This window comes from Chenopodium quinoa, unplaced genomic scaffold (assembly GCF_001683475.1).
Source record: "Chenopodium quinoa cultivar QQ74 unplaced genomic scaffold, ASM168347v1, whole genome shotgun sequence".
Lineage (NCBI taxonomy): Eukaryota > Viridiplantae > Streptophyta > Magnoliopsida > Caryophyllales > Amaranthaceae > Chenopodium > Chenopodium quinoa.
This window is the reverse complement of record NW_018743920.1, coordinates 3,260,249-3,274,651: the sequence shown is the minus strand read 5'-3', so window position 1 is coordinate 3,274,651 and position 14,403 is coordinate 3,260,249. Positions and strand designations below refer to the sequence as shown.

Here is a 14,403-nt window from a genome sequence, read left to right as displayed (position 1 = left end):
ATGGCTTTGGTTACACTTTTGATTCACCCATACACTACTATGTATGTTTCAACCACATTTTGTGATTAATACATAACCAAAATTGTATTTGAATCTAGTTAGATTGACTTCTTGGAATGTTTAACTTTCTAAGTTTCCACAATGCAATAACAAGTAACAAAGAGAGTGCATCACTTCTACAATACGTTATACTCTTATCAGTATTTACGTGGTAAACTGAAAACTAATTTTGACACACATATAAGTGACGGAGTGAAAATTGAAAATTGCACTCTAGTGTCAAAAAAATCACTTTGATAATAAATTTACCTTTTTTTTTTTTTAAAGATCACCTAATCTATCATAATGAAAGTATTTAAAGAAGGCAACTTTAGAAAGCCAAAAAAAGTGCTAAAAACCCCCTAAACCGGCAAACCTTACCAGAAAGAAACTGAAAAATCCCCAAATTTGATCAAAGTGAGAGAAAAATGGAAGACGACGATGTGCAGCAACATCAAAGCCAACAAGGAGGAAAAGCAATTGTTTTGCTAATTAGCGGAACATTGATTTATTACCATTGTTGTTTCCGCAATTCCAGTTTTCTCTCTCTTCTTTCCGATGTCTTCCTCGTTATTCTCTGCTCTCTCGCCATTCTCGGACTCCTCTTCCGCCATTTCAACATTTCGTATGTGATTTCTTCTTTTTCATTAATTTTGTGATTTCCCCATTTTTTTTCTTGTTGGGTTTTTGTTGTTTTCCCCAATTTTGATTGTTATTTCAACTGGGTTTTTGTTTAATTGAATTACCCATTTCGAGATATCTTTTTAGGGTTTTGGTTTCTTATTAATGAGGGCGATCATGTGGGGTTTAATATTTTTTGATGCTGTTATGTGAACCCTTTGAAGTTTTCTTGTAGTTGATCTTCATAATTTTAATATTTTTTGGGAAGTTTTTACATTTGAATTCAAGAATTGGGTTTTTGATTTTTTTTTTTTTTTTTTTTTTTGGTGATATGGAATGGAATATTTGGAAATAATTGTTGAAAGGGTAGTGTTTTTGGGTTTGGATTGTATTTTTATTGTACTCTGTGGAAATGCAGGGTACCAGTGGATCCATTAGAATGGCAGATTTCACAAGACACTGCCAACAGTATCTTTGCGTGTTTGGCTAACACTGTCGGGGCTGCTGAGTCTGTTCTTCGAGTCGCGGCTACGGGTCATGATAAGAGGCTCTTTGTTCGGGTATATAATTCTTAGTCTTATGTGCCTCTTGGACTTCTTCTTGGTTATGCTGATTCACATTCATATGCATTGTATAAAGTTTTCTTATTGCTTGTATTTCTCAGAATTTGTCAATAGTGGGGCAAAAATGGGATGTGCATTCTCTTTTAAGAGTCTTGTTCTTATTATGATTGTGAACCTTATGACATTAACTGTGTGATACCAGAACATACCTGTGTCCGTAGAAATATGGAAGATCAATTTTACTCTTATTACATGTTATGTTTTGTTGTTTTCAGTCTTAGTAAATGTTGTTATGGATGCTGTATTTCTTCAAGTTGCTCTAATAAATCTGTCTTGACCATGTGATGGACCTAGTATTAGTTGCCACGTTTGTGAATTGTGATCTGATATGGATGTTTAGAGAAGAATTTGGTGTCACAGATTGGTACTTCATAATCGTCTTGTGTGTCTTGCAGGTGGTTGTCAGTCTTTACTTTCTGTCAGTTCTGGGAAGGATCGTCTCTGGGGTGACAGTTGCTTATGCTGGTACTTTCCTTTACCCGTTTCCTTATGCATTATGTGCTTCAATTGGTAAATTTTTATGCAAGTTAATGTTTATTCTTTGTTGCAAGTTTCAAATTAAAGAGTGACTCTGCATTGTTGATTTGAAAATGAACATCTGATGTGCTGGTGTTTTCTATTAAATATGCAGTAGTCGTAAGTTTCTAATAAATTGCTATTGCTATTGCTATTGCTATTTGCATCTTACAAGATCATCACTGGCTTCCTGGCTGGTTATACTTTTCAGTTTCATTAGGGACCATTTAGGCAGGTATTTGGGATGTATATTTGCAAATTTCACTGTCCTCAGTCTGGTCTTTGGAATTGCTTTCCCAGCCATGGCTATGTAACATCATTGGGTGGCCTTTCATCATGCTTTCTTTATGCCCTTGATTGTAGTTTTACTTTTGATGACTTGCACCCACTTGGGTTGCTTACTCCATTCAGAGTCCAATACTTAGGTTTCTTGGGTACATGCTACAGACTGATTTTAGGCTTTTTAAGATCAGAATATGTGCTTGTTTGGTTTGAGGCTTAGAGCATGATTACGTGTCATACTAGCACAAATCAACTTACATTTTTTAATCACCTTTTAAATCTCTATTCTGTGTGCCAAAGGATTGTACAATGTACATGGTGTATGCTACTCATTTTTCCCCAGTCGTCAACTCATTACGGAGTACTTTTTTTCCCTGCTCTTCCTTGTTGATTTTGTTTGCCAATTAGTGCTGTGACTAACTACTGGTCACCCTTACCATTGTGTTTGTATTGGTTACATCCAGATCACGTTTATTGCGTAGCTAACTTATGGTGCTATTTTCATTTAGGTTTGTGTTTATTTTGCCTCTACATGTTTGTCGAGAGCTCACTGCCGCTCAGTAGTCAACTATCTCAGTATTTAGCAAGAAGAGAGGGTGCAGTAGAAATACAGGATTAGTATGTATACAGCAGGCCTCGTTCCTCTGACATTCCTGTATACAACACCAACAATACCCCTCTGCCATACCTGTATATGAATATTGTACCAATTACTGGTGTACTAATTGTAGCTTTCATTCAATTTTAGTTGTATGTGTCACAATTTTGGTAAATGGTAGCAATTGTTAAATTGATTGTGTTTATGAAATAAATGCCTTCGTTTATTTTGGAACAAAGCGAGAAGTGTTCATACTCCATATGTGTCTTCAATGCTCACAAGTCGAAAAGCTAATTAGATTTGGAGGAAATCATAGTTATTCCAACTGTCTTCCGCAAATTTATTAAAACATGCTAATTCTGCTACTGAATTGCAATGTCTTTACTGATGATGTCAATACAATTGAACTATGTACGACAGTGACAAACGAAGCTCAACATTAATGAAGTTTAACCTTTCAACGGTAAACAAGAGGAATATATCCCCCAAACACGGTGAGGTAGGCCACGGGTAATTGTGCTTCAAGAAACATAGTCATTAGAGTAGTTTCACAGAATTTCTTCATTAATTAACAAAGTTTAAGCCGACACAAGATTAGTAGCTCAGTCGATGTGCTTCGAACTCCTAAATCCTAAAGAACCTAGATAATTAGATTTCTCTCCTTTTAAATGATACACAGCCTCTCAATATGGTTGTAATAGAGGGCCAATGAGCAAAATTCTAATTGAAGCAAAAGAACATTATCATATATCATCTCCTCTTAAAACAGGGGACGAGGGTTTTTAAGATGCTTATAAATGGCGTCTTTCAAGTAGTAATATGTCTTTCCAGGCTTCATAAAACATCCAGGTGATGCCTGAGTTTGGCATGACTTTCAAAGTACTTGCTCCCCAACCTCTATAAAGCCCCATTACACCTTCTTCCCGAATTACTTCTGCAAGTGCTGCAGCCATATTTGGAGGGCATTTGCCTTGTAGTGCTCCCACCATCAACCTTTTCCGAGCAACCTCAAGGGGAAAGCTAATTGTACTTGCTGTAAGACCTACCAAAATACAACAACAACAATAAAGCCTTAGTCCCAAAATGATTTGGGGTGGCCTAACATGAATATATATCATACAAAGCAAGACTGAACAAAGTTAACTAACCACATAAATGCCTATCATCTAAATAAAAATTATAAGAACTAGCTTATCATGGCATGGAATGATCTCTCAACAATAGAAAAGCACAAAATAAGCTCAAGAGCATTTATGTAACAAAAATAAAAAATGGAGTCTAGTGTTTCACCTGAAACAGCTCCAAGCAAAAGCATCTCAACACGGTTCAGCCTTTTCTTATCCTTTGCAACACAGTAAGACGTCTTTAACTTGTCATACATGAAATAATAGCATGTGCTATATGGGAGCATCCCCACAAGGGTTGGAGCAAGACCAGAATACAAGGCACGAACACCTCCATCTTTGTAAATTTTACCAAGAGCAACTGTTAAATTAGGGTAATCCTCAGGTCTCACAGTCAATCGATCCTGCCATAAGGAAGCCAACAACCAATGTTATTTACAGAGCAAACATCAAAGAATAATATGTGGCATATTGAAAACATCAAACAAATTCCCCACGTATTCAAGAACAACAGCATTCTTCACCATATCCCCCCAATCAAATCGAAGAATAAAAAAGAAGTGGCTTTCTAATATGCTTATCAATTAAGATGATGACTTTTCACGTTTATGTCAATAAACAAATAGAAAGATCAGAGGAGAAGATAATAAAACAGACGGCAAGCCTTCAGTTTAGATACCTTAACAACTTCCAGAGGATGGCAAGCAAGTGTGCCAGCAATACCAGCAGAAGCACCTGCCAGGCCAACTGGAGACAGCCATGAGAGAGGAATGGTCAAAGTGATATCGCCAAATTGAAGCTTAGGATCTCCATCGCGGATCCATTTCTCTTGGGTCGATGTCATTGTTCGCTTGACCCACTCAAATGTTCCCAGCTCGATTGCTTGAGTAGGGACTATGCGCAGCATGTTAATAGTATTTCCTGCCCAGAGACCTTGCCACCCGTGCTGCTGAACGACCTCAATAAAGCTTCCAGGTATACTTCTAGACCCAACACCAACGACCATTCTTGTCCTGATATCATGATGTTAAAAGGCCAGAGCACAGCCAGATTAGACACTTAAAATTTGAAACAGCAAATACTCATTGCAACCAAGGAAGTACAATTCAATTGCCTCAGTATTCAACACCTTTACCCATCAAGAAAATTAACTGCTGAGTCAAAAATCTCTGATAGCAAAAATTATGGACAACAAGCCGAAAACTATAAATTCAGATCAAGTTGTGGACTTATAAACAGCATCTAATTTACAATCCTGCTACAATCTTCAAGCAGAGTAAATAAATATCTGGCGAAGACATGCAAAACGCTTACATGCACACAAGTTCATTAAAAAATCCAAACACAAAATCTAAGAAACAGATGAAGAGTGGCATCACAATTTTAATAAAAGACAATACAGGTTTCAGCATGCAGGACAGATTAATTTGCATCATGTGGACATGTGGTATCATGCAGTTCTTGCAATTTACAGGAGACCATGTTGATAAGTTTTCATGCTGAATAAAGAGGGTCAATTCTAATGTCAGATGAAATGAAACATGCAAGTAAGAATAAGAAACTTCAAGTCACAGATTGTCATTAATGTCCAAAACAGTTTCCAACACATTTTGCCAAACTTGCATGCATCCTTTAACATTGCATTCAGGAAGAACAAAACCAATGTATACAATATACGAGCCAAAAGCAATTAAAACATGAAGATTATTCGAAACGAAAGCAAACCTGATAGTTTCAAGCGGTGCTAAAACAGCCTTTGTCATTGCTCCTGCAAGAGCACCACTAAGAAACTCACCTACTTCTCTGGTTCCAATAAAATCCTGAGCCACATTATATCAGCATTTCAGTCAATTACATACATCAATTCAACTAAACAGACAGCGAATTTGGTGTCAAATGCTAAACAATTGAAAGATATCTATTCATGCATGATGAAACAGCAGATAAAATCTTACTCAATGTCCAATTTCATCACATACATTTGCAACCAAACCAAATTAAACCTCTTTAAGCTTGAATAAATTCGAAAGAAATACGTACATAATTAAATATACCTGAAACGCTTTGCCAATGTCAGGAACTTGAAATTTAAGGTCCAAATTCTGGGCTTTTTCAAGCTCCATCTCTCTAGGAAGCAAAACAGCTCCATGGACATCCCCAAATACCAACTGCTTGTTATTCTGCAAATTCAATTCTATACCCATTATTATAAAATAAAGTTTTTTTAAAAATAAATATCCCCAGATATCATCAATCAATTCTACAAATACCCATTTCAGCAAAACACAATTAAAATAAATAGAAAAAAAAAATAACAGACAAAAAAATCAAAATCAAAACTTTAGAAAACAGACAGATTGTAGGACATACCTGAGAAGATGGGGATTTTTGGATCATTTGAAATAAATTGGAAAAAAAAAAAAAAGAAAGAAAGAAAGGAAAATCAAAGAAAAAAAGGATATGTTGGTCGCTCCCTCTTCAGTGAGTTGAAGAGGTGCGAAAGGGGGGGAAATTGAGAAGAACTGTCAAAGAAACTATTTTTATTTGCTTTTTTTTTTTTTTAGGGTTTATGGGGTTATTTTTGTTGGGCTTAAAATTTTTTGAGAAAATCTGGAAAAACAAAAAAAGTTTGACGAATTTTATGGGATTCAAGTGGGACCGACAACGTTGGACCAGGTGCCGCACCCCGCACCCTTGTTTTGGTTTGTTGTTGATGGTAAGAAAGTAACGCCTGTAGTCTGGAAATTGTGCAGTAGAGTGACACGGGAGGAGAGCAACTTATGAGCATCTCTTTTGCACTTTTTTTTAGTTGGATGCTTTTTTCTGATATTTTTTGCATGAGATATTTTGAGATAAGTCACAATTTACAAATTGGTGATTGTTGATTTGGAGTTGAATTTCGAATGAATCTTTTTGAGTTTGACGGAAATGTGTTTGTTTGGTAGGAATGGATATATGTTCGTATTTAAAAAAATGCATCTTTATATTTTATAAAGAAATAAAACTGTCATTTTCTCCTTCTGTAAATAGACAATTTTATGAGAGGACATAGGAGATAGAGCGACGGTTAGTCCCTCCATCTCCCCCCCCTCCCCAAGTAGTTGGGGGTTCGATCCTCATCCCCCTCATTCCTGTGATAGGGTGGAAACCTCTCGTATCTTACAATATAAAAAAAATAAAAAATAAAAATAGACAATTTCATGACTTGCTAATTACTATTATTTTAGTGATTTTTAAACTTCCTTAAGCTTACTCTTTATGGTTCTTAAGAAGGGGCATTACCTATCCTAGGAGGCTAGGACTAGAATGACAATCCTTGCTCGATTGGTCTACAACTACATACAACTCTGATGCCATCGTGTAGGTATCTAGTAAGGAATCTGGGTGACATATGCCCTATCGTAATCAAAAAGGTTTTTTTATTACATTCAAAATGATTAATTTTGAAGATAAAATAATGCAAGCATGTATTGAATTGGTAATTACAAGTACCTTTCCAAGACACAAATTTTTCTATACTATATATAAAAAGGCGTTCCAAACAAAGTATACGTGTTACATGGCGCTCTACTCCATGTGTTTTTTTATCTATACGATATATTAAAAGGCGTTCCAAATAAAGTATATGTGTCGCGTCGGGCTCTCCTTCATATGTTTTTTCATCTATATTATATTTATATTTATTATACATTAAAAGGCATTTGAAACAAAATATACGTGACACGTGGTGCTCTCCTCCATGTGTTTTTCATCTATACAATATATTAAAAGGTGTTCCAAACAAAGTATACATGACACGTGATGGTCTCCTCCATATGTTTTTCATTGCATGACAAATGTCATCAATTTATTAAAAAAAAAGATTTTTTGACTTATAACATCACAAAAAGATGAAAAATGGACCATAACACCACAAAAAAAACTTTTATTACTCCCTCTGTCCCATAATATTTGGGACGTTGTGGTGGAACGTAGTTTAAGAAAATTACAAGTGAGTCCATTTAAAATATTTGTTTATTATATAAAGGATTCTCTTTTGTATTTTTATATTGTAAGAAAAACAAAAGGTGGGGGTGGTGATGAGAGAAAAAATGTAGGATTTAATTAGGTTTTGGGGTTTGTGATACCAAAGAGAGTATAGTAAAAAAAAAATTATTAGTGGTCTCATTTCATATTTAGTAACGTGTCAAGTGTTTTTGGGACGGACGAAAATGGTAATTGTGTCAAGTATTATAGGACGAAGGGAGTATATAACACCCAAAAAAAAACCAAAAAAATTGATTTCATCACTGCTATATTGGTTATTTAAAAAAAACAAAATTAAAATTAAAAGAAAAAAAAAACCTAAAACCTAACCCAACCACCACCCCTACCACTGGCAGCCCTATTCCCCATCGCTGGCACCCTACTCCCCCACCGACGGAAGCCCTCTATCCCACCCTGCCGCCGAAACCCCCTGCTTCACTGTTAAAACCACCCCAGCCACCCATCCCTTTCCCCACCCAAAAAACCCGATCAAAAACCACCCAGCCACCATCCCCACCCCTAAGCCATAACATCTCCCATATTAATATTGAGGGAGATAACCTAACTGTTATCAATAAGTGAATAAACGATAAACGATGATAACAAAAAATTTCATAATTTTGCTCTCTCTTTTCTTTCTGGACATAGAGTTTCATCTTTCACTACTCCACCGTACTTTTGGTCACACAACTTTTACCAAATTTATATCCTATCAACTATACTTTCCTATCAATAAGCAAATAAAACAGCAAATATGAGTCATGTAGTTAGCGGTAATATAAATAGAATCCCTTGTCATAGCTCTAATTTAATTCTCATTCTTTTTTCAGTTGCATTAGTAATTCCCCTTGTGAGGAGGATTTTAAATGTTTTTTTCTTATAAAAAAAATGAGCTTCCCCCAGTTCATATGTCTTATGAACGATTTTTGTTCATAAGATGGCATTTTCGTTAATATTCAAGCATCTTTCAATATTTTAATATTTTCATGTTTTGTAGCTGACATGACACATAACTGTTAACTGTTAACGTCTGTTTTCCCTTCTTCCTCATCCTTCCTTGTCAACATAACAATGGCAAAATTTTTACCAACATCTCAGACAACAACCCAACACCAAGACATACAGGAACCCCGACCCACCATTTCAGCGGCCGTTTCCGGCGGCTCCGCCGCCAAATTTTACGAAAACCCTGAGGAAAAAGTGAGAAATATAGGGAAATGTTAACCCCAAAGGGTAGGTATTTTATCTTAAGAGCCGTCAATCCATTGAGCTGATCTTCGTCGGATCTGAAAAGTGTTGAGCTTTGCTAGGTAATTGTACCAAAATTTGACCAAATTCGAATCCTCCAATCTACCTTATTAGCAATGAAATTCCTAATTTACGACGCTTCAAATTCTGTCAAAGGAACAATTCTACAGAAAGAAGAGTGAGAATTGCAGCAAAAGATCTTGGGAATCAACAATGGAGGTCGAGATTGATTGCAGATGAAGGCGGTGGTTGCTTCCAGGAAAAGCGAGCGAGAAATAAGGGTTTAAGATGAATTCAATCAGTTTTGGACCAATTGGGGTTCGATTAAAGATGAACAAAAAGGGTACAGAGGAGAGTGAAAGAGAGGAGAAGAGAAGGAATTGAACAAGGGAAAGATGATAATGGAGTGTTGTTCTTCAATGCCATTTTTGCATTTCAATTCGTAAGTTAACGCCGTTAGTCTGAAGTTAACACCCATATTTCACTGTGCCGACTTTACCCTTAGTAAAGGGGGCAAAATGATGCTCATAACCTCTTATGAATTCGTTCATAAGGCTGATGAACGAGGATTTTCTCAAAAAAAATTAACCATACGTCCATACTCCAGGCATTTACTATTCATAACCATAACAAGTATCGAACATCTCAATTAAGCTCCGCGGGCCAGCATAGGCCACCCTTCCGGAACTTTCCCTATACTATCTAACTATCTTCCAGTGATACAACTAACTCATTCTTCAGACTTAAGAGTTGTTGACATCAAAATCATCCTCAAACTTAACCATGACCATCTTCCTTCACCGAAACCACCGCTACTTCCGCTCACTAACAACCGCCCTTCGACACTACTCCCGAATATCGCCGCCCCGGCCCACCGGACCCGACCAAGTGATTCGGGTCGTGAACAACATAGCCTATCTGGGAAGCCCAAAGGAGGGCCCAAAACCCCGTCAGCTTCTTGCTCTTCCTCCGTTTCCTTCTGACCCATTGCCCGCCAAGTGTTCGACGAAATGCCCCAATGGAAAGCAGCATACCCGTGTTACTGCAATCAGTTGGGTCAAGTATTATTTTGATGAAGTTTATGATTCTGTTATTCAGTATCATTTCAATAAAGGCCTTGTGAGTTCATACGATTGCTTCTTCTATGTCTGGCTAATTGCTGGTTTTTTCTGTTTACACAGTTCTTGTTTTTGTGAAATGAAATGTTATTTGGTTGTATAATTACCAATCATATCTTGTTTAAATTTCAGGGTATTGTTTATGTTTAATTTACCGGGTGAATCATGGTTATTTTAGAATTTGATCGTTCATTGAAATGAATTAACTTTATGTTTCAGGCCTTCAGGGTATTGTTCATGCAAACTTTTACGGGGTGCAGTATAGTTTTTTAAAAATCAGTCACTGAAAAGAATTAAATTTAAGTTTCAGAGTATTGTTCATGTAAAGTTTACGGGGGTGAAGTAAAGTCTTTAGAAATGAATCAGTCATCCGAATGAGTTAACATCTAGGAGCTCCCTTATTTGTAATCTAGCCAGAAGTTTACTAGAAGTATATAGTAGCTTAAATTGTTGCAACCCTGAATTATATTAAAGTTTAAGCCTTTAGGTTAAGAGAATTGACTTATGAGGGGGAAATTAAAATAGGAGCATGTGATTAAGCATTGGGATATGGAAGTTTGCTAATCTATTTATGTTGTATATTGGTCATAGGTGCTGATAGAATATCCGAGTAAAAATAGCTCGTCGAGCATCCCAGGGAAGACGTCTACAAGGAAGGTAATGTCCATATCAGTCATTTGTTTAAGAATGTCGTCTGATAATGTGTACACTTGCAGTTTCTTCCTGCCTGTATTTTTCCATGTTGGTTTAATTTTCCTACAATTCTACAGCTAATCTACAGATTAAGCACAATGAAGCCATGAAGGCAGGTACAAAAATCCTTGTACCTGTGTCAATTGCTGAAAGTAGGATTTCAAGGCGATTTGATCCCATACCACGTGGAACTTTAAATCCAAATGCTGATGAAATAGCTTACTTGCAGAGGCTTGTTAAGTACAAGGCAGGTCCCCAGCTATTATCTATAAATGTTTAATTTTTTTTTTTGCCTCAGATTGTATTTTGTCCTGATTCCTCCTCTTCTGCTGTACATTTCAGGATTCGGCCATTATTGTGCTTAATAAGCCTCCAAAGTTGCCCGTGCAGGTGACTGCATTAGAAAGCATATCTATATTTTTCTGTAGAATAATGTTCGATTGCAATCATTGTTCATTTTTTCTATTACTGCATTGTGACAGGGGAATTTGCCGGTTCATAACAGCATGGATGCTCTTGCTGCTGCAGCATTATCTTATGATTATGAGGAAGGTCCTCAGTTGGTAAGCTTTTTTGTCACAATTGCTTGTAGTATGTTAGTATATGCTTTGCCTTTGTAGTATTGATGATTGAACAGTACCTGCTTACTTAGTGATATCTATTGCGAATACGAGTAGTATTTGTATGCCCATTTCCCAATATCCCTTATGAGTTGGACATTGCATCAAGTCTAAGCTCAAGGCTCCTTGAACTATGGTCGCTGAAGAATGTAAATTTTGTTCTTTTTTCTTTCCCTATTGCTTCTCTGATTTGGGATTCTATTGATAGAATTGTCTCAACAGTGACCATTTGATTGATGTATCCATGTGCAATAAATTTTAGCATATAAGAACAAATTTCGGCGTCATTTATAAGTTAAATGAGTGCTATGAATTGAAAAATTAAGGAAGATTAAGAGTAAGAAGATGATAGTTGAACATCCAATCTAAATATTTTACTAAACTATCAAGTTTTTTTTTTTTACTACTTACTCTTTACCATACTTATTTGAAATGGCGTACTTACTCTTTACCATACTTATTTGAAATGGCATACTTATCTGTAGGTGTTAATAAAAGGTAGTGAATGAAGAAATGACATACTTATTTGAAAGTAATAATTATCACTCACATAGTACATTCCATGTAGAATTAGACTCAAACTTAAAAATGTAATTATCATACCTCAAATTTATGACATTGTATGCAATGAGTTGTGGGGATCGTTTCCTACCAGTCAAAGCTCAGCCAATGAAGTATTGAGTATGAAAACTTTGCTTGGTTTGGTAACTCTATGTCTTCACAGATTCTTTGTACATCAAGTTGGTCATCTGACTCCTAGCTTATGCGTAGGCTACTAGGCTCTGAAAGCGCAAGCTTGTTGCTCATTGTTGCCATTATTTATCTGCCTTTGGGGTACGACAGAATCCATTATGTTATATCATTGATAGATTTTTCTCCTTAGTTATTTTTTTATAACTTGATAATTGACATGATTTTGACATATTAATGCTTCTATTAGTGCATCTTATATTCTCCTGTTGTCAGGTTGCTGAAATTATGGAATACTAATTGCATCCATCTTATTATTTACCAACCTGTCTCTTTTAAGGTACATCGTCTTGACAGAGAAAGTAGTGGTATCCTTTTGATGGGAAGGACAAAGGAGAGCACTTCTTATCTTCAAAAATTGTTTAGCAATATGAATGTTGCAAACACATCATGTCTGGTATTGATATTCATCCATTTATCACTGTTTACTGATGATTTTCTAGTCTACATTTTGGTTTAAAGTTGCAAATCTTGAACTTTAAATTAAGAATATCTAATAGGCCTGGAATGATGCATGTGGAGCTACATTTATGAAATATTGGGCATTGGTCATAGGATCCCCAGAGAAAAGGAAGGTGTAATATGTGCTCCTCTCACAAAGGTTCTCTCTCGTTCTCTGACACATCCTCCGTCCCCCACACAGAAAATAAAAGGTGCTTTTGGTACTTCTTTGTTCATATATCAGGTTTATTAGAGTTGGGAGCTTTTTTTTTTTACAGGTGCTTCTCGATGATGGAAAATCCGAGAGGGTAATGCTGGCTCATCCATCAGGTTTAGAAGCTTATCAAGAAGCTTTGACTGAGTATCGGGTACTTGGCCCTATGATCAATGGGTGTTCATGGATTGAGCTACAACCACATACCAGCTGGAAACATCAGGTAAAATTTATCCTCTTCTGTGTTATTCATCGTAAGCTAGCTACGATGCCTATTTGCTTCTTAATCAACGCATGGAATATAAGTTAATATTTGGTTGCTTGACTATGAGAAATTTTCTGATGCATTAGCAATGCATTAATTTTTCTTTCCCTATTGTGCACATAGTAAAGAAGAAGCAAGCCATATTTGCTGTTCTTTGAGTAAAAATGGTAAAATATTTTTGTGTACCATTTTTGCTTAGAACTGCTAAGGGGATTAGGTTTCTTGAAATTTTGTATAATCAGGTCTGATAAAAGTGTTTTTGTTGGGTTAAGCAACTAAGCAAGTCAGCTAACTCAAAGAAATTGAACACCATACAGTTGGACTGTTGGATTTCTATCTCTTTGGATGCTGTAGTCGGAAAATACAGACAACCGCATGATGAATTTAGATAAAATTATTAAAATGTCATTGAAGGACATTTAAAAAGGAGTTTACAGCTCAGTGCTACTACTATTCCTCTCATGGTAATGAAATTTTTGCTAAGGGCCATGTCTAGATTCAGCATTTTGCTGTTCTGTTTTTTAATTGAAACTGAAGCATTTATTTTATGCAATTGGAAATGGTAATAATTTCATGTCCTTGTGCCACCTGTAGCTGCGAGTCCACTGTGCTGAAGCTCTTGGCACTCCCATTGTGGGTGATTACAAGTATGGTTGGTTTGTGCATCAGAAGTGGAAGCAGACACCTCAAGTTGACATTGAGCCAATAAGTGGCCAGCCTTACAAGTTGCGGCGGCCAGAAGGTTTGGACATTCAGAAAGGCAGTGTTTTATCTAAAGTTCCATTACTACACCTCCATTGCAGAGAACTTGTTCTGCCTAACATTGCTAAGTTCCTCAGAGTTTTGGGACAGAGGTCTGAAGACTACCACCCTAAGCTCAATGAGAAACCGGACGTCCTCCGAGTTGTTGCATCTATGCCTTCACACATGAAAATCAGTTGGAATGTCATGTCTTCTTATTTGGTCTGAATCACACCCTGCTCATTTCAGATCATCAGATGTATAAAATGTTTAGACTGCACTCCAATCTGTACAATTTTGCAAGGTCAATGTAAATAAAAGTTTGCATACTATCTTCAGGTTCAATTTCCTTCTCAGTAATTTAGTACCTTTTCTGAATTTCTCTTCACACGCTTTCTTAAAAGTCTCAGTTAGATCAGCGCTTTGTTCTATCATGCTACATTCATAGATATAATACCGGAGTACCTAGGCCATTAGAAAGTTG

General features: G+C 36.4%; 2 protein-coding genes and 1 pseudogene across 2 annotated transcripts; 2 read left to right on the top strand and 1 right to left on the bottom strand.

Moving 5' to 3' along the window:
* Positions 1 to 354: 354 nt before the first annotated feature.
* On the top strand, positions 355 to 2,884 carry LOC110687950 (reticulon-like protein B22). The gene is made up of 4 exons (XM_021864601.1): positions 355 to 664; positions 1,079 to 1,220; positions 1,679 to 1,748; positions 2,591 to 2,884. Exons 1-4 carry the CDS (start codon positions 468 to 470, stop codon positions 2,698 to 2,700), a joined length of 519 nt encoding a protein of 172 aa, XP_021720293.1. The 5' UTR covers positions 355 to 467; the 3' UTR covers positions 2,701 to 2,884.
* A 332-nt stretch (positions 2,885 to 3,216) lies between these two features.
* Positions 3,217 to 6,200, bottom strand: LOC110687949 (probable mitochondrial adenine nucleotide transporter BTL1). Its single transcript, XM_021864600.1, has 6 exons — positions 6,174 to 6,200; positions 5,858 to 5,983; positions 5,529 to 5,623; positions 4,483 to 4,816; positions 3,970 to 4,207; positions 3,217 to 3,721 (listed from the first exon to the last, which is right to left on the bottom strand). Exons 1-6 carry the CDS (start codon positions 6,198 to 6,200, stop codon positions 3,471 to 3,473), a joined length of 1,071 nt encoding a protein of 356 aa, XP_021720292.1. The 3' UTR covers positions 3,217 to 3,470.
* Positions 6,201 to 9,650: 3,450 nt separating this feature from the next.
* Positions 9,651 to 14,264, top strand: LOC110687948 (annotated as a pseudogene).
* Positions 14,265 to 14,403: the final 139 nt, after the last annotated feature.